Raw genomic sequence first — 25,206 nt, 5'->3', positions numbered from 1 at the left:
ACACTAATAGTGCAAACAGGATGCCCCCCACAGTACTAGTGCTCCCAAATGTCCCACCAATAGAAATTATTATCTGCCAGAGTGCACTTAGTAGTACTAGTGCCCCCAACAGTAATAATGTCCCCATTATGCCCCAGACATAATAATGCTCCCCTAGTATTCATGTTTCCCATAGTCTCCCAGTTGTAATAAAGCTCGGTAATGCCCCCGGTAGTAATAATTCTCTTTGTAATGTGTGCCAGTAGAAAAATACCCACTTATAATGTGCACCAGTACAAAAAGTACCCCTAATAATGTGTGACAGTACAAAAAGTACCCCTTATAATGTGTGACAGTACAAAAAGTACCCCTAATAATGTGTGCTAGTACAAAAAGTACCCCTTATAATGTGTGACAGTACAAAAAATAGTGTCCCAAGTAGTTATCCTCTCCTCCCGTCCCTATAGAAGCCAAATAATGTATGCCAGTATAAAATGCCAATACAGTTGCAAGAAAACCCTTTGGAATGATATGGATTTCTGCACAAATTGGTCATAAAATGTGATCTGATCTTCATCTAAGTCACAACAATAGACAATCACAGTCTGCTTAACTAATAACACACAAAGAATTAAATGTTACCATGTTTTTATTGAACACTCCATGTAAACATTCACAGTGCAGGTGGAAAAAGTATGTGAACCCTTGGATTTAATAACTGGTTGAACCTCCTTTGGCAGCAATAACTTCAACCAAACGTTTCCTGTAGTTGCAGATCAGGCGTGCACAACGGTCAGGAGTAATTCTTGGCCATTCCTCTTTACAGAACTGTTTCAGTTCAGCAATATTCTTGGGATGTCTGGTGTGAATCGCTTTCTTGAGGTCATGCCACAGCATCTCAATCGGGTTGAGGTCAGGACTCTGACTGGGCCACTCCAGAAGGTGTATTTTCTTCTGTCTAAGCCATTCTGTTGTTGATTTACTTCTATGCTTTGGGTTGTTGTCCTGTTGCAACACCCATCTTCTGTTGAGCTTCAGCTGGTGGACAGATGGCCCTAAGTTCTCCCGCAAAATGTCTTGATAAACTTGGGAATTCATTTTTCCATCGTTGATAGCAATCTGTCCAGGCCCTGACGCAGCAAAGCAGCCCCAAACCATGATGCCCCCACCACCATACTTCACAGTTGGGATGAGGTTTTGATGTTGGTGGGCTGTGCCTCTTTTTCTCCACACATAGTGTAGCGTGTTTCTTCCAAACATCTCAACTTTGGTTTCATCTGTCCACAGAATATTTTCGTGCAAGCAATGTTTTTTTTGGACAGCAGTGGCTTCCTCTGTGGTATCCTCCCATGAAATCCATTCTTGTTTAGTGTTTTACGTATCGTAGATTCGCTAACAGGGATGTTAGCATATGCCAGAGACTTTTGTAAGTCTTTAGCTGACACTCTAGGATTGTTCTTCACCTCATTGAGCAGTCTGTGCTGTGCAGTTGCAGTCATCTTTACAGGACGGCCACTCCTACGGAGAGTAGCAGCAGTGCTGAACTTTCTCCATTTATAGACAATTTGTCTTACCGTGGACTGATGAACACCAAGGCTTTTGGAGCTACTTTTATAACCCTTTCCAGCTTTATGCAAGTCAACAATTCTTAATCGTAGGTCTTCTGAGAGCTCTTTTGTGCGAGGCATCATTCACATCAGGCAATGCTTCTTGTGAAAAGCAAACCCAGAACTGGTGTGTGTTTTTTATAGGGCAGGGCAGCTGTAACCAACACCTCCAATCTCATCTCATCTCATTGATTGGACTCCAGATGGCTGACACCTCACTCCAATTAGCTCTTGGAGATGTCATTAGTCTAGGGGTTCACATACTTTTTCCACCTGCACTGTGAAAGTTTACATGGTGTGTTCAATAAAAACATGGTAACATTTAATTCTTTGTGTGTTATTAGTTTAAGCAGACTGTGATTGTCTATTGTTGTGACTTAGATGAAGATCAGATCACATTTTATGACCAATTTGTGCAGAAATCCAAATCATTCCAAAGGGTTCACATACTTTTTCTTGCTACTGTATATAGGGCCCCCATAGTTCCCCCAACGACTGCCTTCTCAAACAGCTGATCTGTGGAGGTCCTCAGTGTCGGGCCCCACCGATCAGATGCTGATGATCTATCCAGAGGACAGATCAGTAAAAACTCCTGCAGAACCCCTTTAAGTGAAACATACAGCGCCCCCCCCCCCCCAGTCCATACACTAGAGATCCCTCGTAGGAACATCGACATCTGGAACGCTCTGGGACTGCTCTACCGCTCTCCACTATATCTTCCCTCACTGCGCAGCCGCTGTCTTCTAGAACACTACAAGCTCTCGCCCCTCTCACACACAGATGAGATGAATGGAGGGCGGCCGGGCCTGCAGGGTGCGCTCTGCTTCACTGTGTGAGCTCTGGGTGAGAGACAGCTGCGGGTCCTGGGGTAATATCAGGGCGAAAGAGTTACCCCTAAACATCTCCTGAGCGCACACAGAGCCCCGATACCAGCAGATTACATCGCCGGCTCTGCTACATGGACATGACAAAGACTCCGCTGTAGTAACTGAACATTACACATACACAGCTCTGCTACATGGACATGACAGAGAATCAGCTGTAGTAACTGAACATCACACATACACAGCTCTGCTACATGGACATGACAGAGACTCAGCTGTAGTAACTGAACATCACACATACACAGCTCTGCTACATGGACATGACAAAGACTCCGCTGTAGTAACTGAACATTACACATACACAGCTCTGCTACATGGACATGACAAAGACTCAGCTGTAGTAACTGAACATCACACATACACAGCTCTGCTACATGGACATGACAGAGACTCAGCTGTAGTAACTGAACATCACACATACACAGCTCTGCTACATGGACATGACAAAGACTCCGCTGTAGTAACTGAACATCACACATACACAGCTCTGAAACATGGACATGACAAAGACTCCGCTGTAGTAACTGAACATTACACATACACAGCTCTGCTACATGGACATGACAAAGACTCAGCTGTAGTAACTGAACATTACACATACACAGCTCTGCTACATGGACATGACAAAGACTCCGCTGTAGTAACTGAACATTACACATAAACAGCTCTGCTACATGGACACGACAGAGACTCAGCTGTAGTAACTGAACATTACACATACACAGCTCTGCTGCATGGACATGACAAAGACTCCGCTGTAGTAACTGAACATTACACATACACAGCTCTGCTACATGGACATGACAAAGAGTCAGCTGTAGTAACTGAACATTACACATACACAGCTCTGCTACATGGACATGACAGAGACTGAGCTGTAGTAACTGAACATTACACATACACAGCTCTGCTACATGGACATGACAGAGACTCCGCTGTAGTAACTGAACATTACACATACACAGCTCTGCTGCATGGACATGACAAAGACTCCGCTGTAGTAACTGAACATTACACATACACAGCTCTGCTACATGGACATGACAGAGACTCCGCTGTAGTAACTGAACATTACACATACACAGCTCTGCTACATGGACATGACAAAGACTCCGCTGTAGTAACTGAACATTACACATACACAGCTCTGCTACATGGACATGACAGAGACTCAGCTGTAGTAACTGAACATTACACATACACAGCTCTGCTACATGGACATGACAAAGACTCTGCTGTAGTAACTGCACATTACACATACACAGCTCTGCTACATGGACATGACAAAGACTCCGCTGTAGTAACTGAACATTACACATACACAGCTCTGCTACATGGACATGACAGAGACTCAGCTGTAGTAACTGAACATTACACATACACAGCTCTGCTACATGGACATGACAGAGACTCATCTGTAGTAACTGAACATTACACATACACAGCTCTGCTACATGGACATGACAGAGACTCAGCTGTAGTAACTGAACATTACACATACACAGCTCTGCTACATGGACATGACAAAGACTCCGCTGTAGTAACTGAACATTACACATACACAGCTCTGCTACATGGACATGACAGAGACTGAGCTGTAGTAACTGAACATTACACATACACAGCTCTGCTACATGGACATGACAAAGACTCCGCTGTAGTAACTGAACATTACACATACACAGCTCTGCTACATGGACATGACAGAGACTGAGCTGTAGTAACTGAACATTACACATACACAGCTCTGCTACATGGACATGACAGAGACTCAGCTGTAGTAACTGAACATTACACATACACAGCTCTGCTACATGGACATGACAGAGACTGAGCTGTAGTAACTGAACATTACACATACACAGCTCTGCTACATGGACATGACAGAGACTCCGCTGTAGTAACTGAACATTACACATACACAGCTCTGCTACATGGACATGACAGAGACTCCGCTGTAGTAACTGAACATTACACATACACAGCTCTGCTGCATGGACATGACAGAGACTCTGCTGTAGTAACTGAACATTACACATACACAGCTCTGCTGCATGGACATGACAGAGACTCTGCTGTAGTAACTGAACATTACACATACACAGCTCTGCTGCATGGACATGACAGAGACTCTGCTGTAGTAACTGAACATTACACATACACAGCTCTGCTACATGGACATGACAGAGACTCTGCTGTAGTAACTGAACATTACACATACACAGCTCTGCTACATGGACATGACAGAGACTGAGCTGTAGTAACTGAACATTACACATACACAGCTCTGCTACATGGACATGACAGAGACTCCGCTGTAGTAACTGAACATTACACATACACAGCTCTGCTACATGGACATGACAGAGACTCCGCTGTAGTAACTGAACATTACACATACACAGCTCTGCTGCATGGACATGACAGAGACTCTGCTGTAGTAACTGAACATTACACATACACAGCTCTGCTGCATGGACATGACAGAGACTCTGCTGTAGTAACTGAACATTACACATACACAGCTCTGCTGCATGGACATGACAGAGACTCTGCTGTAGTAACTGAACATTACACATACACAGCTCTGCTACATGGACATGACAGAGACTCAGCTGTAGTAACTGAACATTACACATACACAGCTCTGCTGCATGGACATGACAAAGACTCTGCTGTAGTAACTGAACATTACACATAAACAGCTCTGCTGCACACACTCCTATAACTCTAGGGAAAGGCATATTACACAGCTTGCAAATACATACAGCTCAGCTATACAGCCATTACACACATACAGCACTGCTACATAGACATTGTACGCATATTGCTGAACTACATAAACATTACACGGATACGGCTCATCCATATAAACATCACACACATACAGCTTTTCTACATACACACTGGAATTACAAACTGCACAGCAGAGCCCTGCATACACAGAGCAGATAAACCTGGTCATGTGATTTATGTGACTCCTCCCACACATGATCACATGGTCATTACATCACCACAGGTCCTGTACCTTCTCCTGCAGCACAGCCTGACTCCGCCCACACCTGATCACATGGGCATGACATCACCACAGGTCCTCTACCTTCTCCTGCAGCACAGCCTGACTCCTCCCACACCTGATCACATGGTCATGACATCATCACAGGTCCTGTACCTTCTGCAGCACAGCCTGACTCCGCCCACACCTGATCACATGGTCATGACATCATCACAGGTCCTGTACCTTCTCCTGCAGCACAGCCTGGAGCCCGACTACTGCCTGGTGGTAGAAATGACAGCCCAGGAGGCTCCATAGTGAAGGGTTGTCAGAGGAGGACACGCCTGCCCCCAGGTAAGTGGAACACTCATCACATCCACACATATAAGGCCTGTTTTAGGGATTAGCGAATCGACTTCGAATGAAACATCCAAAGTCGATTTGCTTAATACTTCACTTGAATACTGTACATAGCGAGTGCTTAGAATGTATTGGCTCAGATGAGCCGTAGTTATGACTTCGGGTAATAACTTCATAACTTAATTTGTAATGTAAAATGATACAAGGTACTACTCGGAACGCTGTAGTGAGGGGAGCAGTGAATGTCCTGATCGTGGGGGCTCCGCGGATGTCCCGGTTGTGGGGGGAGTGCCGCGGCTGTCCCGGTCGTGGGGGGACGCCACGGATATCCCTGTTGTCCCTTTATTGTTATAATGCTCTCCCTGCAGTGCCCCCAGTATTTATACTGCCCCCTATTGTTATAATGCCCCCAGTAGTTATATTCCTCCCTTTAGTGTCCTCAGAAATTATAATTCCTCAGCCCCTTCAACATGGAGTCCCATGTAAATAACATCATCCCCTCCCCAGCCACCAGGGGAGGATTGGCCATAGACCTTACAGGCAGATTTCCTATTGGGCCGATGCCCAAGGGGCCCCCTTAGCCCCCCTCAGGTCGGACAGGGGAAGTTTTCTGGGATGTATTTTGTGCTGATGGGGGCAGTATTTTGTGAGGGACTATGGTATTTGGCTCTGTTGGGGTGGTATAACGTGTCACAATATGATATTGCTGACTCTACCTACTTGTGTTGGCCCTGCCTTCCATCAATTTGGACCCAACTACAAAACGAGGCCACTGTTAGTATTTTTTCAAAGGCCACTTTAACGCCTTAAGGACCGGGCTCATTTTCACCTTCAGGACTTGGCCATTTTTTTGCAAATCTGACCAGTGTCACTTTATGTGGTGATAACTTTAAAACGCTTTGACTTATCCAGGCCATTCTGAGATTGTTTTCTCGTCAGATATTGTACTTCATGACACTGGTAAAATGGAGTAAAAAAAAATCATATTTGTTTATAATAAAATACAAAATTGTCCAAAAATTTTGAAAAATTTGCAAATTTCCAAGTTTCAATTTCTCTACTTCTATAATACATAGTAATACCTACAGAAATAGTTATTACTTTACATTCCCCATATGTCTACTTCATGTTGGGATCATTTGGGAATTACATTTTATTTTTTGGGGACGTTACAAGGCTTAGAAGTTTAGAAGCAAATCTTGAAATTTTTTATAAATTTTTAAAAACCCACTTTTCAAGCACCAGTTCAGATCTGAAGTCACTTTGTGAGGCTTACATAATAGAAACCACCCAAAAATGACCCCATTCTAAAAACTACACCCCTCAAAGTATTCAAAATTGATTTTACAAATTTTGTTAACCCTTTAGGTGTTCCACAAGAATTAATGGAAAATAGAGATACAATTTACAAATTTTGGGGCAGATTTTCCATTTTAATATTTTTTTTTTCCAGTTACAAAGCAAGGGTTAACAGCCAAACCAAACTCAATATTTATGGCCCTGATTCTGTAGTTTACAGAAACACCCCATATGTGGTTGTAAACCACTGTACAGCCACACGGCAAGGCGCAGAAGGAAAGGAATGCCATACGGTTTTTGGAAGGCAGATTTTGCTGGACTGGTTTTTTGTCACTATGTCCCATTTGAAGCCCCACTGATGCACCCCTAGAGTAGAAACTACGGGATAGGGTGGCAGTTTTGTTGGTACTATTTTATGGTACATATGATTTTTGGTTGCTCTACACTCACCTAAAGAATTATTAGGAACACCATACTAATACGGTGTTGGACCCCCTTTTGCCTTCAGAACTGCCTTAATTCTACGTGGCATTGATTCAACAAGGTGCTGTTAGCATTCTTTAGAAATGTTGGCCATATTGATAGGATAGCATCTTGCAGTTGATGGAGATTTGAGGGATGCACATCCAGGGCACAAAGCTCCCGTTCCACCACATCCCAAAGATGCTCTATTTGGTTGAGATCTGGTGACTGTGGGGCCATTTTAGTGCAGTGAACTCATTGTCATGTTCAAGAAACCATTTTTCCAGTCTTCCACAGTCCAGTTTTGGTGAGCTCGTGCAAATTGTAGCCTCTTTTTCCTATTTGTAGTGGAGATGAGTGGTGCTCAGGTGGGGTCTACTGCTGTTGTAGCCCATCCGCCTCAAGGTTGTGCGTGTTGTGGCTTCACAAATGCTTTGCTGCATACCTCGGTTGTAACGAGTGGTTATTTCAGTCAACGTTGCTCTTCTATCAGCTTGAATCAGTCGGCCCATTCTCCTCTGACCTCTAGCATCAACAAGGCATTTTCGCCCACAGGACTGCCGCATACTGGATGTTTTTCCCTTTTCACACCATTCTTTGTAAACCCTAGAAATGGTTGTGCGTGAAAATCCCAGTAACTGAGCAGATTGTGAAATACTCAGACCGGCCCGTCTGGCACCAACAACCATGCCACGCTCAACATTGCTTAAATCACCTTTCTTTCCCATTCTGACATTCAGTTTGGAGTTCAGGAGATTGTCTTGACCAGGACCACAACCCTAACCCTGGGTTCACACCTGAGCGTTCTGAAAGGAGCGCTCTGTATGCGCGATTGTACCGGCGTTTGCAATCGCGCATACAGAGACAGGTGAACGCCCATTGTCGCACGTTCCCGAAAGTCTATGTACGGGAACGCGTGACAAAACGCCCCAAAGAAGCTCAAGAACTTTTTTGAGCGTAGGGCGTTTTACAGCGTGTTCAAACGCGCTGTAAAAAACGCTCAAGTGTGAACCAGGGCCATAGGGAAGCATTGGTTTTCATGTGTTGAGCGTTTTACAGTGCGTTTGAACGCGCTGTAAAATGCTCAGGTGTGAACCCAGCGTCAATGCATTGAAGCAACTGCCATGTGATTGGTTGACTAGATAATCGCATTAATGAGAAATAGAACAGGTGTTACTAATAATTCTATAGGTGAGGCAAGGTAACAAGAAATAGCTGTTTTGGTACCGTTTTTATTTGTTGTTATTTACAACATTCATCTGACAGGTTAGATCATGTAGTATTTTTATAGACCAGGTTGTCATGGACGCACCGATACCTAATATGTATACTTTTTTTTTATTTATGTAAGTTTTACACTGATTTCATTTTTGAAACAAAAAAAATAATGTTTTAGTGTTTTCATAGTCTGAGAGCCATAGTTTTTTTTCAGTTATTTGGCGATTATCTTGGGTAGAGTATGATTTTTGCGGGATGAGATGACTGTTTTATTGGCACTATTTTGGGATGCGTATGACTTTTTGATTGCTTGCTATTACACTTTTTGTAATGTAAGGTGACAAAAAATGACTTTTTTTACACCGTTTTTATTTTTTTATGGTATTCACCTGAGGGGTTAGGTCATGTGATATTTTTATAGAGCAAGTTATTATGGATGCGGCAATACCTAATATGTATACTTTTTTTAATTTTATTTATGTACGTTTTACGCAATGATTTCATTTTTTAAACAAAAAAAATCTTGTTTTAGTGTTTTCATAGTCTGAGAGCCATAGTTTTGGGGCGATTATCTTGGGTAGGGTATGATTTTTGCGGGATGAGATGACGGTTTGATTGGCACTATTTTGGGGTGCATATGACTTTTTTGATCGCTTGCTATTACACTTTTTGTGATGTAAGGTGACAAAAAAATGGTTTATTTAGCACAGTTTTTATTTTTTATGGTGTTCATCTGAGGGGTTAGGTCATGTGATATTTTTATAGAGCTAGTCGATACGGATGTGGCAATACCTAACATGTATACTTTTTTTATATTTATATAAGTTTTACACAATAACAGCTTTTAAAAAAAAAAAAAATGTTTTGGTGTTTTTTTTTTTTTTGGGGCGATGAAAGTGTATTTCCTTCTCAATGCACCTTGATTCCTTCTTTGTCCCCGAAGACAGGCCCGGAGAACGTGTCAGTAACAGTTCTATTTATTCTCTGTCATAGAGGGCCTTATATACTTTCAAGCATACATACAAGAATAGCTGCAGCTCTCATTACAATAATAGCAGTTCCTTCTACAGACAGGCAGCTCTCATTATAATACTGCTGACTAGAAACTTTTCCTTATAAAGACAGGAGGTAAATGTATATATAGTCACCCTTCAATATGATGTCACCCAACCTCCTGTCCTTCATACAGATTATACAGCTAATTCTGTTTAACCCTTCAGGTGATTGTCTCAGGTAGGGGCTCATTTTTTGCAGGGTGAGGTGACGGTTAGATTGGTACTATTTGGAAGCCTTTTTGATCGCTTGCTGTTGTACTTTTTGTGATGTAAGGTGACAAAAAATGGTTTATTTAGCAGGTTTTTTTTTTTACGGTGTTCATCTGAGGGGTTAGGTCATGTGATATGTTTTTAGAGCCGGTCGATACGGACGTAGCAATACTTAATATGTCAACTTTTTTTCCCCCCATTTTTTGCCAATTTGTTTTTAACTTTATTTTGGAATTATTATTTTTTTTTTTTTTTACTTAAAACTTTTATTTATTTTTTGGGGGGGGGGAACTTTTTTTGTCCCGCTTTGGAACTTAAACTTTTGGGGGTCTAAACCTTTACAATGCATTCCAATACTTCTGTATTCGAATGCATTGGCTGTATGAGTAATTGTCACCAACAGACATCTGAGAAGCTCTGTCAGACGTTCTTCAGAACCTCCTGCTTGAGGTTCCTTTTGTTTTGCTTTCGTTTTCTCATCTCGTTTCCTTCTCTCAGCTGTCATCTAGTTGCACTGATTGCATCCCTTTAAATCCCTTCCCATACTGCATCACTTTGCGGTTTATACAACTTCCTGGAGTGTGTGCATGCTGGATGCTACTACTGAGTCTTCTACAGATAAGTTTTGTTCATTCATTTGTGTTTTCCTGTTTGCTGGATCCCAGGTGACCCTGACTCCCTCCGTATCAAGTGTAGGGAGCCGGTGGTTGTGTCCCCTCACTATTATAGGGTGTTCAGGTGTTATACAGTCGAGGAACGAGGGTATGCAATCATCTACCATTGAGATTTTCGCATAGGCTGAGCAGTTAGGGAGAGAGCCAGGTCTGTTGCAGGGCTTACCCTTTGGTTCCTTAGTTTTGGATCCAGTCAGTCGGATCTTCATTTTGTGTCTTCTAGTTTTCTGTATACCTTCCGTGACAGTAATACAGTGAGTATTACTCATACAGCTTCCGGCCTGTGAGATCCAGGCTCTCACTGGCTCGTCACAGGAAGGCAGCGCCGATGCCTCAGGAAGGCATTGCGCTGCCTTCCATGCCATCGGGTCCCCCCTACAGCCGCATGGGGGGGGGGGGGCACGGGATTTGAGCAGGCACCTTGTTCGGAGTAAATAACATAACTTCCTCCCACAGCTGCCTTTAACATACAGTCCCATGTAAATAACATCATCCGCTCTTCAGCTACCTCCAGCAAACAGCCCCATGTAAATAACATAACCCTACCCTAGCCACCTCCAACATGCAGTCCCATGTAAATAACATCACTCCACCCCTCTCCAACATACAGTCCCATATAAATAACATCCCTCCCTTCAGCCCTAACATACAGTCCCAGTAAAATAACCACAACCCCCAGCATTCCTCTGGCTTTCACACCAAATCCTTCCCTTCATTTACCTCTTGTCATGTAGCAGACCTCGCCACAGCTTCTTCCCCAGGACTTCTCTTCACTGCATAGCACCATCCTCCCCTGCACTGGTCACGTGATGGTGATATAATTGCAGGTCCTTAACCACTGCCTTCAGCACTGATCACATTGACTGTGATGTCATCACAGGTCCTTCAGCTCGTCAAATGCATTACATTCCACTGTATTCCTGTCCAGTTGTATGTATCTGGCAGGCAGTACATTTGGGACCTAAGACAAAACATCTGTAGCCCAGGCCCCGAATGTTTTAACGTAGAAACGCCTCTGCCCCTGCCTTTCTGTAAGTGTGATTTACTCCTCCTTTTCTTTTCTCTAAGCTCCGGAGCTTAAAACAAACATTGTGTGAAGTAAAGAAATGGACATCACAGCAATACAGTGGTGGCAGATTTTACAGAAGAAAAGCAATAGAGCGGGGCGCAGACTAGTGAAATGCGGCTTGACTTAGGTGGAAGGTAGTGGCTGATAGGGTTAACTTAGTGGTAAGGAGTCCGGCGGGGGTGGAGCGGCAGTTTCACGACGGGGTTTTAAGGCAGGGAGGGGGGAGGGTAGGGGCTTATTGTGTTAGGAACGTGGAGCAGAAGTTGCCCACCCAACCCACCTGTTTTCTATTTTAATATAGGGTGCAGTTTTTTCTGTTGCTTTCGTCGTAGCAGGCAGGTAAAAGGGGGATCCTGGGAGGTAAAACTTGGAATAGGTGCATGGCTCTATCTCTTTCGATGTGCATCTAGGAGGTTGGTGGTGAATGGAAAGCTGGGGGATCATGTTTGGGCTAATAGCCTTGCAGGGGTATAATTTCCAGTACTTGGTGCCCTTGGTTCGGAGAGTGCGGCCGAGGGTATAGTTGGATTAAAAACCTGGATCATAAGTGGAGGTTCGCGAGTGGCGAATATGGTGTACTAGGTTTGCCTTCTAGGATCCCTTCGCATCATTCGGGGACATGAACTGAAGGAAATGTTACATGTTGGATTCATGTTACAATGATTACAAGATATGTTTATAAATCATGGTAGTAATAATTGTATTGTAATAAATTGCTGCTACAGCCTTTACACCAAGTCAGGCCGATGAGTCTTTTTAGGGGTTAATGGTAATAAAGGGATACAAGCCAGAGGATCTTCCCTCCCAGGAAGTCAGTGATACATTCCCTGCTTCTTAGTGAAATGCATCTACAGTAGCTGTGCAACTGAATAATATGTCTGAAAAATACATTAGGGATTTTATTGGAAACATTCTACATTTTTCAAACCAGCGCCTTGATCTGAATGCTTTTATATTACCATGTAATGAAAATTTTTGTGTAACCACATATACATGTATCTGTATAAGCGCCACCTGCTGATTGTTCAGGGATGTTGGGAGTTGGACCCCTATATTGATATTTTATTAAAGACCTATTCTGAGTACATGCCTGAGAAATCCTTCAAGGACTGCTGTATTTCGCCATGCTACTTATTAAAAATAAATCTATTAAACTACTGTGTGGTCGTGAGGAGCTGCCAAAAACCAAATCTGCCAACCCAATGTCTGTCTCGATAGAAATAATCTTTATGTATCGCCAACATATTCCATTTTACAATTACCCGGATAATCTAGGACCTGTAGAATCCTCCACTGCTCCAGCACTGAGGCTCCTGTGGTCTCCTTCAGTCTGTTTACATCACTGCAATGACAATATTGGTTGGAACTCTGATGGCTGTATGTATATCACCTGACCATTAAGGCCTATGATGGTCTATGGTGGTCACATGCTGTTCATACTGGCATCACTGACGTCTTCTATTGGCTGTAGGGTCATGTAAAGGTGTGACATACCATGAAACTGCCTTGACCTCACACATGTTTCGATCCCTATAAAAAGAGAAAACACAACATCTACACTTTATTATCTCCTCCGATGTCTCCTCTTATTATCTCCAGTTATTGTATTTTACATGAGATGTTGAAGGATTTTACATCGTCTCATCTTCTTTCCATTCAGGTTCCTACAATATAGGATCCGCTCAGTGGAGATCTTCTATATAAGATCCTTCTCCTGATTGACCCGACAAGGATGGACAGGGACAAGATGGCGGAGAGGATAATAAATCTCACCCTAGAGATCCTCTTCCTGCTTACTGGAGAGGTGAGAGATTCTGATGTCACATTACATCATCTTCTCTATGTTACTAACAGATGGACATGACTGGAGAGGTGAGGGACTCTGGAGATGTATGGAGTGATAGTTATTACTGTGTCTCTCCATAACCAGGACTACACAGTAGTGAAGAAGACCTCTAGTGAGCGCTGTCAGGACCCTGTGTCTGAAGGATGGGAAAGAACCCTGAGCCCAATCATGGAGCCTCCACCTCACCCCCTGATACATGAGGAAATCAATAGAGAGAAGATCCTAGAGCTCACCAACAAGATGATTGAGCTGCTGACTGGAGAGGTGACACTGCTGGGAATGCTGGGACATTATACAGGAACGCTATGAAGGGATCTGGGTGATGACTGTATCATTGTGTTGTCAGGTTCCTATAAGGTGTCAGGATGTCACCGTCTATTTCTCCATGGAGCAGTGGGAGTATTTAGAAGAACACAAAGATGAGTACAAGGATGTCATGATGGATGATCACCAGCCCCTCATATCACCAGGTAATAGACATGACTAAATACACACATCCTCTCATTATCTGTATGTAAGGGATGAATTCAGTCACTGGATGTGTTTCCTACAGTTAAGGAAGAGATAAGAACACCAGAGAGATGTCCCAGTCCTCTTCTTCCACAGGATGTGTCAGAAGAACATCACAATGTCCCACAGGATGATCAGGTAGATGGAGATAAGGTTTAATGAAATGTCCCCTATGATCTGTAGAAGGCTGTGAAGATCTTGTGTTGAGTCTTGTTTTATCCACCAGTATTATATGTCTTATCCTTGTATAATGAGAAAGGTAGAGATGGCAGGATCACAGCTGACCATAGACCTTACATGTTGCCTGGATCTTTTCACAATTTTCTGTCTATGGAGACTTTTAAGATGGCCTCCTCTGTCAACTGCTGTAGATCTTTTGTGGTTACACAAGAGTGGCACAACAGTTTTCTGAGAGGTCCTTGGCCGGGACCATGCAATAATATAAATGGTCAACCATAGTTGTGCTCGGATTGTCAGCTTTAACATGAACATCAGGAGATAAATGCATCATTATCTTTAAGGGTTTTGTGGTCTAGGGTGGCAGTACCAAGGTCATACCACAAATCCCATTCTAGCACGTCGAGATACAGGTCACCCTTCTTACTTGCATAGAATATAATATAATATTGGCAGTTGATTGTTGGAAAAGCTATATATGATTATTTTCATCAGCACATATACCGTATTTTCCATTTTATAAGACACACTTTTTTCCCCCAGAAGTGGGGGGGAGGGGGGGTGACCGTGTGTCTTATAAAGCGAATACAGCAGTATTACATGGCCGACACATGACAGGCCGTGCTGTGCTGCATGGGCATAGCGGCCTGCGATGTACCAGTGACATGTAAACAGGGGCGTTATCAGGGTAAGAGCAGCCATCACATATAAAGTGTATACAGCAGCCCCTAGCAGTGCTTCTTTTCAGAAATAGCAGTAATCACTTATCTGTAAGAAGTACTCGCCATGGACACAGCGGGCAGGCCGGCAGTGCAGTCACACTCCGGCCCTGCACACTTCATTAATGAGTGCCGAGTACTGCTAGGGGTTGCTGTGCTGTATACACTTTAAATGTAATGGCTGCTATGACTAGGGCCCAATGTTATGGGGTCAGATCCAAACTGTCCTCCTCAGATCCCCCTATAACACTGTCGTCCACAGATCCCCCTATAACACTGTCGTCCACAGATCCCCCTATAACACTGTCGTCCACAGATCCCCCTATAACACTGTCCTCCGCAGATCCCCCTATAACACTGTCGTCCGCAGATCCCCCTATAACACTGTCCTCCGCAGATCCCCCTATAACACTGTCATCCCCAGATCCCCCTATAACACTGTCATCCCCAGATCCCTCTATAACACTGCCCTCCGCAGATCCCCCTATAACGCTGCCCTCCGCAGATCCCCCTATAACGCTGCCCTCCGCAGATCCCCCTATAACGCTGCCCTCCGCAGATCCCCCTATAACACTGTCGTCCGCAGATCCCCCTATAACACTGTCGTCCGCAGATCCCCCTATAACACTGTCGTCCGCAGATCCCCCTATAACACTGTCGTCCACAGATCCCCCTATAACACTGCCCTGCACAGATCCCCCTATAACACTGCCCTGCACAGATCCCCCTATAACACTGCCCTGCACAGATCCCCCTATAACACTGCAGATCCCCCTATAAAGCCTTATACAGACGTCCGTGGAACACGGACTGTGAGATACTGGACTGGCATTGCAGGAGCGCACGGCGTCATTGGTTGCTATGACGCCGTGTGCTTTGTGCTGCCGCTGCTGTACAGTATTACACTCGTATAGATCATACGAGTGTATTACTGTACAGCAGCGGCGGCATAAAGCGCATGGCGTCATAGCAACCAATGATGCCGTGCGCTCCTGCAATGCCAGTCCGGTATCTCACGGTCCGTGTTCCACGGACGTCTGTATGAGGCTTAACACTGCCCCCTCCACAGATCCCCCATTAGTTCAAAACCCACCAAAAGCACACCATTTAGTTTAAAATATTTTATTTTCTTAATTTCCACCTAAAAAACCTAGATGCGTCTTATTATCAGTTATGTTGTATAAAGTGAAAAATATGGTAATTCTAATTCCCCAGCAGTTTTCTAAAGTTGCCCGCACACACACTTCCATCAGGAGGTAGATTCTGTAGGTCTGTTAGTTAGCAAGCGCTATCCTGTGCCAGAGGTAGGGTTGAGCGAGCCCAAACTGCAAGGTTCGGGTTCATACCGAACTTTGCGAGTTTGGGTACCTGGACCCGAATCTGGACTTTTTTTTTTTACTGAAGTCCGGGTTTGTTGTTCAGGGGATTTTATTAGTTTCTGTTTATAACATGGTTATAACAAAAAATAATAGCATTCTTAAGACAGAATTCTAAATAAAATGGCCATTGAGGGGTTAAAAAAACCCCTCACCCCATCCACTTGATCGCACAGCCAGTATCCTCTTGTATCTTCTTCTTTATGCAGGACCTGCAAAAGGACCACGTGGTGAGCGCGGTGACGTTACCGAAGGTCCTGCTGAATGAAGATAGAAAAACCTTCTATCTTCATTCAGCAGGACCTGCCATGATGTCACCGAGCTCATTTTATGGCCATTTTATTTAGCATTCTGTCTCAAGAATGCTATTATTTTCCATTATAATGGAAAATAATAAAGTGAAGTTCTGGTCCCCATTGAGTTTAATGGGGGTCCAGGTTCGGGGTCAGGTTCAGGTCTCGAACCTAAACTTTGACCTGAAGTTCGGCCGAACCTGGTGAACCCGAACTCCCTGGTGTTCCGCTCAACCCTACCCATGAGCAAACCCTCCCTACATGTTTCACCAGGGCACTGGCTTCATCAGGGGAGTTTGGGTTGTGCTAAGAAAAAGCTCAAGGACCTGCCACATTTTATTGTAATCCTGCTCCCGCCTTTTTTCCCCCCAGCCAATAGTGAAGCCCAAACGTCAACTCACCAGCAATTTTCTAGATGCTCAGATGCATCCGTACATTTTAGAACCTTTAATAATGGACACCAGACAATGTGATCTCCAGTCTGACCACCAGTCCGAGGCTTGCTGTCCTGTCAGACAGGAGATCAGTCTCTCCTGTGTGGCTGACGTCCTGTGAACTACAAGATTACAGCTAGGGATCGACCGATATTGATTTTTTAGGGCCGATACCGATAATTTGTGAACTTTCAGGCCGATAGCCGATAATTTATACCGATATTCTGGGAATTTTCATTTTTGAAAAAAAAATTAAAAATTCCCACAAATCTGCTGAAAATTAATGTTTATTGTTAATGTGTATTTTTTTTTTTGTAAATCTTTCTTTTTCATTTATATTTAATATTTTGGTGTTTTTATTATTTTTTTTGTAACTTTTTTTTTTTAACTAACTTTTAGCCCCCTTAGGGACTAGAACCCTTGTCCTATTCACCCTGATAGAGATCTATCAAGGTGAATAGGAGCTCACGCTGTCCCCGCTGCTCTGTGCTTTGTGCACACAGCAGCATGGAGCTTATCATGGCAGCCAGGGCTTCAATAGCGTCCTGGCTGCCATGGTAACCGATCGGAGCCCCAGCATTACACTGCTGGGGCTCCGATCGGAGGAGCAAGGTAGAGGGGATCCTGTGGAGGGGCGCACTGCGACTGGGGTGGGGGGGCCCTATGCGCCACCACTGCTTAATACTGGGGGGGAGGGGGGGGCGCACTGCGCCACCAATGCTTAATACTGGGGGGGAGGGGGGGGCGCACTGCGCCACCAATGTCTAATACTGGGGGGCTTGGGGGGGAGGCGCACTGCGCCACCAATGCTTAATACTGGGGGGGGGGGGCGCACTGCGCCACCAATGTCTGATACTGGGGGGCTTGGGGGGGCGCACTGCGCCACCAATGAAGCTTAATCTCACATTTATTCATATACAGGAGGCGGGAGCTGGCTGCAGGATCACATAGCCGGCTCCCGACCTCTATGACAAGTAGCTGCGATCCGCGGCACCTGAGGAGTTAACTACCGCAGATCGCAGCTACAGCTCATAGAGGTCGGGAGCCGGCTATGTGATCCTGCAGCTCCCGCCTCCTGTATATGAATTAATGTGAGATTAATCTTCATTGTTGGAGCAGTGGCCATAGCTCCTCCCCTCCTCCTGTCCCCTGTCCTTACATTGGCAGCAGCGGCAGCAGCAGCAGCACAGGGGGAGGAGACACTGCTTCCTTCTCCCCTGTGCTGCTGCTGAGGGAACACGGAGAGCGCTGACAGCAGCGCGATCTGTGTTCCCCATACACTATCGGAATATCGGCAAAATAGATGCCGATACCGATAGTGTTCAAAATCCTGAATATCGGCCGATAATATCGGTAAATCCGATAATCGTTCGATCCCTAATTACAGCATCATTTGTCAGATCCCTCTGGAGAGCTCCCTTCCCACCAGCTGCTCCTCCTTGTCTTCTCTATGTCCCTACACATAGCCTGCTGCTGAAGATCTCATCTGTACATTATCCAATAAACTGGGAAAGCACATATTTAAACGATAAGTCCCTGAAATGATTACTAATCAGATTCAGTAAGAATTTTGCAAAAACTCCTCTGCTTAGGGGTGTAGGAAAAAAGCAAGGGGAGACCCCAGCAGTGGAGGAGATCTCTCTCCACACCTAGGTTCTGATAGGAGTGTGCAGGGCTGTGGAGTCGGAGGCAATTTTGGGTACCTGGAGTCGGAGTCGGCAAAAAATAAACCAACTCCGACTCCTACTAGATTTAAATTGGAATAAAAAATAAAAAAAAGCAAGTTTAAATGTCCCAATTCACAAAAAGTTATAATTAATTACCGTATTTTCCGCCCTATAAGACGCACCTAGGTTTTTGAGGAGGAAAATAATTCTTATGTTATGGGGGCATCTGTGGATGGCACTGTTATGGGGGCATCTGTGGATGGCACTGTTATGGGGGCATCTGTGGATGGCACTGTTATGGGGGCATCTGTGGATGGCACTGTTATGGGGGCATCTGTGGATGGCACTGTTATGGGGGCATCTGTGGATGGCACTGTTATGGGGGCATCTGTGGATGGCACTGTTATGGGGGCATCTGTGGATGGCACTGTTATGGGGGATCATTGTGGGGGCATCTGTGGATGGCACTGTTATGGGGGCATCTGTGGATGACACACATACAGCATCTTATCTTATGTGTCATCCACAGATCCCCCCATAACAGTGTCCCTGTGTAGTGAATGGGGGCCGGCATCTGTTTCTGTTATGGCAGCGGGGCCCGTTGCCTGCTTAATTCATAAAGTGGGCGGAGCAGGCGCGTGACGTAATGAACTACGCTACGAGCGCCCACCCGGCCTCCTGACTGCCAAGAAGTTAATAGTAAGTAGTACAGCTCTAGATTTAAGATGATTGGAATACTTTAACAATAGCCACAAGTTAGATATGATTACCGTATACTACAGTGAGCGGGGCCCGGTGTAGTAAAATACAGTGACTGCACCGGGCCCTGCTGCCATTACAGAAACAGATGCCGGCCCCCAGCCCCTCCTCCCTCTCAGCCTATTCACTGGACGGTCGCAGCATTCGCCCCATACGACGCACTGCTATTTTCCCCCCACTTTTGCAAAAAATACGGTACTTCTCTACTGTAAGAATAAAGGCCAATGCATGCAGTGCGTCACGTTACCGCAAAACGAACACGTAAAGTGACCATGAAGAACCATGCTTTTCATATGCTTCACTGTATGGCACTCAATGCACAGTTAAGGAGCGGCAATACTTATACTTTCCATTGTGTTGTGTTCCGCTGTTACAGGGAACGCAACGCCCACGGTTAACCTAGCCTCTCACTGATAACTGATTAAGTAAATATGTTTTTTGCAGGACTAGAGACACTTGTATAAGTGAAGGGAATGGATGGTCAATAGCTCAAGACTGAAGCTGTAAACCATTTGAAAGACTGCTGTCATTCAGCTGAGGCTATAAAACCTTGTAAACTCAATTGCTAGCTTAAACAGTAAACATGACTATGGGATTCTACTGGGGAAATCATGTTTTACAATAAATGCCCCTTCCTGGAGCCTCCCACTGCCCGATCTTCAGCAGAAGATCAGCACACAAAGGAGAAGGCAGCAGCTTCTTGTCCATTAGCTCTGTGGTAATGACATGTATGTTGCCTTTCTTTCCTTCAAGGAATGTATAAAATACATTCACATATTAAATACAGAGGAGTCGGAGAATTTATCTACCGACTCCACAGCCCTGGGAGTGTGTACGTGTCTCCTGTCTCCTTCCCCCGCTTAGTGGTGTGAGAAAGGAGTAAGGGGAGACCTCAGGAGTGGACACTCTCCACACTTATGTATGACTGCTCACTAAAGCGAGTATTCACAAAATCGAGTGCTCCTCTGCTATTTTGGAAGAATCCAGGAGGTAACCTGCAGCCAGACCACATAGAGACCACTAGACCCGGGACATATTGGGTAATCTAGATACCTATAGATTCACCCTAAAATGCTTGTGGAACAACCCCCCACCAGAATTTCATGTGCACTTTGAACACCTCACTCCAATATCCTATCAGGTGATGGACGTGATCTGTACACCATAACATAATAGTGACAGCGGGACCCCCATAGTTTTAATGGATCACACTTGTATTTCCTTTTAGCATAAATAGTAAAAGTTATGTTTTATCTGAATAAGGGTGACCCTGTACAGGGACTATTTTGGGGATTATCAATCCTCTCATTCAGTTTTTCTCAAGATCCCCTCTTCTGTGGAGCACTCATCCCTGCTACGGTAACATGGTATACCTGGACTGCTTCAACTGTATCTATACCATGTGACCGCATGGGACTGGAAACATGTGACCATAGCGGGGACTAGCGCTCTACTGTAGAGCCACCAACACTAGTTTAAAGAGTCCTTGGCTTCTGAGATGAAATGTACACTGCCCGTCCAAAAAGAAAAGTCGCCACCAAAAATATTTCGTTGGACGGCCTTTAGCTTTTATTACGGCACGCATTCGCTGTGGCATTGTTTCGATAAGCTTCTGCAATGTCACAAGATTTATTTCCATCCAGTGTTAATTTTTCACCAAGTTCTTGCATTGATGATGGTAGAGTCTGACTGCTGCGCAAAGCCTTCTCTAGCACATCCCAAAGATTCTCAATGGGGTTAAGGTCTGGACTCTGTGGTGGCCAATCCATGTGTGAAAATTATGTCTCATGCTCCCTGAACCACTCTTTCACAATTTGAGCCTGATTAATTCTGGCATTGTCATCTTGGAATATGCCCGTGCCATCAGAGAAGAACAAATCCATTGATGGAATAACCTGGTCATTCAGTATGTTCAGGTAGTCCGCTGACCTCATTCTTGGAGCACATACTGTTGCTGAATCTAGACCTGACCAACTGCAGCAACCCCAGATCATAGCACTGCCCCCACAGGCTTGTACAGTAGGCACTAGACATGATGGGTGCATCACTTCATCTGCCTCTCTTCTTACCCTGATGCGCCCATCACTCTGGAACAGGGTAAATCTAAACTCATCAGACCACATGACCTTCTTCCATTGCTCCAGAGTCCAATCTTTATGCTCCCTAGCAATGTGAAGCCTTTTTTTCTGGTTTGCCTCACTGATTAGTGGTTTTCTTACGGCTACACAGCTGTTCAGTCTTAACCCTTGAGTTCCCTTCGCATTGTGCGTGTGGAAATGCTCTTACTTTCACTATTAAACATAGCCCTGAGTTCTACTGTTGTTTTTCTTCGATTTGATTTCACCAAACGTTTAAGTGATCGCCGATCACAATCATTCAGGATTTTTTCCCCGCCACATTTCTTCCTTGAATACGATGGGTCCCCACAATCCTTCCAGTTTTTAATAATGCGTTGGACAGTTCTTAACTAAATTTTAGTAGTTTCTGCCATCTCCTTAGATGTTTTCTCTGCTTGATGCATGACAATGATTTGACCCTTCTCAAAAATACTAACATCTTTTCCACGACCGCGAGATGTGTCTTTCGACATGGTTGTTTAATGAGAAGCAACTCATTGCACGAGTTGGGGTTAAATAACTTGTTGCCAGCTGAAAGATAATTTCCCATGCAGTAATTATCCAATAGGAGGCTCATAACTATTTTTGCTTAGTTAAATCAAGGTGGCAACTTTTTTTTTTTTTGAACAGGCAGTGTATTTGGGCACAGGCAGTGGATGACAAGTTTAGGGACTGGACCACATGATCTTTGTGCAGATTTACGCAGGGAAGAGAACAGAACCGGTGAATGAAGTACAGGTCCTTCTAAAAAAATTAGCATATTGTGATAAAGTTCATTATTTTCTGTAATGTACTGATAAACATTAGACTTTCATATATTTTAGATTCATTACACACAACTGAAGTAGTTCAAGCCTTTTATTGTTTTAATATTGATGATTTTGGCATACAGCTCATGAAAACCCAAATTTCCTATCTAAAAAAATTAGCATATTTCATCCGACCAATAAAAGAAAAGTGTTTTTAATACAAAAAAAGTCAACCTTCAAATAATTATGTTCAGTTATGCCCTCAATACTTGGTCGGGAATCCTTTTGCAGAAATGACTGCTTCAATGCGGCGTGGCATGGAGGCAATCAGCCTGTGGCACTGCTGAGGTGTTATGGAGGCCCAGGAGGCTTCGATAGCGGCCTTAAGCTCATCCAGAGTGTTGGGTCTTGCGTCTCTCAACTTTCTCTTCCCAATATCCCCCAGATTCTCTATGGGGTTCAGGTCAGGAGAGTTGGCAGGCCAATTGAGCCCAGTAATACCATGGTCAGTAAACCATTTACCAGTGGTTTTGGCACTGTGAGCAGGTGCCAGGTCGTGCTGAAAAATGAAATCTTCATCTCCATAAAGCTTTTCAGCAGATGGAAGCATGAAGTGCTCCAAAATCTCCTGATAGCTAGCTGCATTGACCCTGCCCTTGATAAAACACAGTGGACCAACACCAGCAGCTGACATGACACCCCAGACCATCACTGACTGTGGGTACTTGACACTGGACTTCAGGCATTTTGGCATTTCCCTCTCCCCAGTCTTCCTCCTGACTCTGGCACCTTGATTTCCGAATGACATGCAAAATTTGCTTTCATCCGAAAAAAGTACTTTGGACCACTGAGCAACAGTCCAGTGCTGCTTCTCTGTAGCCCAGGTCAGGCGCTTCTGCCGCTGTTTCTGGTTCAAAAGTGGCTTGACCTGGGGAATGCGGCACCTGTAGCCCATTTCCTGCACACGCCTGTACACGGTGGCTCTGGATGTTTCTACTCCAGACTCAGTCCACTGCTTCCGCAGGTCCCCCAAGGTCTGGAATCGGTCCTTCTCCACAATCTTCCTCAGGGTCCGGTCACCTCTTCTCGTTGTGCAGCGTTTTCTGCCACACTTTTTCCTTCCCACAGACTTCCCACTGAGGTGCCTTGATACAGCACTCTGGGAACAGCCTATTCGTTCAGAAATTTCTTTCTGTGTCTTACCCTCTTGCTTGAGGGTGTCAATGATGGCCTTCTGGACAGCAGTCAGGTCGGCAGTCTTACCCATGATTGCGGTTTTGAGTAATGAACCAGGCTGGGAGTTTTTAAAAGCCTCAGGAATCTTTTGCAGGTGTTTAGAGTTAATTAGTTGATTCAGATGATTAGGTTAATAGCTCGTTTAGAGAACCTTTTCATGATATGCTAATTTTTTGAGATAGGAATTTTGGGTTTTCATGAGCTGTATGCCAAAATCATCAATATTAAAACAATAAAAGGCTTGAACTACTTCAGTTGGTGTGTATTGAATCTAAAATATATGAAAGTCTAATGTTTATCAGTACATTACAGAAAATAATGAACTTTATCACAATATGCTAATTTTTTTAGAAGGACCTGTATATTAGTGAGTTACATGAATATAAGGCCCTTCCCATAATGTGCAATTGCTCAGCATAGCAGCAGAATGCTATTTGGGGTGCTGTGCTGGCAATAGGCCTATGTAGCAACTTAAGGTTTTGAAAAAGAAAAGCTGTAAAAAAGAAAAGTTATAACTATGCCCTTACACAGTCCATCTGAGTGAAAAAAGTTTAATTGCTCTATAATTGTGCCTCTGTCTTTAAATTACAGAAAACACACTTGCAATTTTGCTAGTACTGTTTAATAATCTGTGTGTACAGAACCCCTGACTATTCAGTTATATGTCTCATAATAAAATGTCTGGAAAACAGAAGAGTACAAATTAAAGACCCATGCCTCGTCCTCCCAGAGTTAGAAGGTGGGTGGTAGCAGCGGTATCAGTACCGGCCAGGAGTAGTAGTAGTATCAGTCCTGGCCAGGAGTAGTAGTAGTTGGCCACAGTTCTCCCTGGCTCATGAAAAAGTACTAAATTATTATTGAGGACAAAGAGGATGGGATTGTGGACTGGGGAAAGTATGGGGGCATTACTATTACTGAAGGCACTGTCAGAGGTATTATTAATACTGATAACACAACCAGGGCATTATTATTGCTGGGTCCACTATAAGAGGACATTTAACTACTAGGACACCATAGGGGGCCTTACAGGGGCTTTATAGCTATAGGGGTTTAGACGCTGTGAGTTTGTGTAGTGATCAGCGGCAGTGTACTACAACCCATTCAAACTTATTATGGGGAGGGGGAACCCTATCCAAAGTTTGCCCTGGGGCCCTTAGAACTCTAGTTAAGACACTGTGTCCTTATACTATAATCGGTGATAATCGGGATGATCTAGTGGTAATAATCAGTTCTCTCCTGTCCCTTATACTATAATCAGTCATACTCAGGATGATCTAGTGGTGATAGATAATCAGGTCTCACCTCTCCTGTCCTTATACTATAATCAGTGATAATCAGGATGTTCTAGTGGTGATAGATAATCAGGTCTCACCTCTCCTGTCCTTATACTATAATCAGTGATAATCAGGATGTTCTAGTGGTGATAGATAATCAGTTCTCCCCTCTCCTGTGTTCTCCCCTGTCCCTTATATTAGGTTCAGTATCTCCATGCCTGCAATCATCCCAAAACT

At 44.2% G+C, this 25,206-nt stretch overlaps 1 protein-coding gene and 1 long non-coding RNA gene across 2 annotated transcripts in view; both read left to right on the top strand.

The window, feature by feature from the left end:
* Positions 1 to 13,544: 13,544 nt before the first annotated feature.
* Positions 13,545 to 25,206, top strand: part of LOC122941899 (zinc finger protein 841-like) — a 76,235-nt gene continuing 64,573 nt past the window's right edge. Inside the window, exons 1-2 of the mRNA XM_044299396.1 lie at positions 13,545 to 13,616; positions 13,743 to 13,760. Coding sequence (XP_044155331.1) covers positions 13,545 to 13,616; positions 13,743 to 13,760 — 90 coding nt within the window. The remainder of the gene's footprint in view (positions 13,617 to 13,742; positions 13,761 to 25,206) is intronic.
* LOC122940524 lies at positions 13,861 to 14,268 on the top strand. The gene is made up of 3 exons (XR_006390349.1): positions 13,861 to 13,922; positions 14,005 to 14,128; positions 14,212 to 14,268. It is a non-coding gene; the product is annotated as an uncharacterized LOC122940524 (long non-coding RNA).

Source organism: Bufo gargarizans, chromosome 6, assembly GCF_014858855.1.
Source record: "Bufo gargarizans isolate SCDJY-AF-19 chromosome 6, ASM1485885v1, whole genome shotgun sequence".
Taxonomy (NCBI): domain Eukaryota; kingdom Metazoa; phylum Chordata; class Amphibia; order Anura; family Bufonidae; genus Bufo; species Bufo gargarizans.
This window is presented reverse-complemented; position numbering and strand designations above follow the sequence as displayed.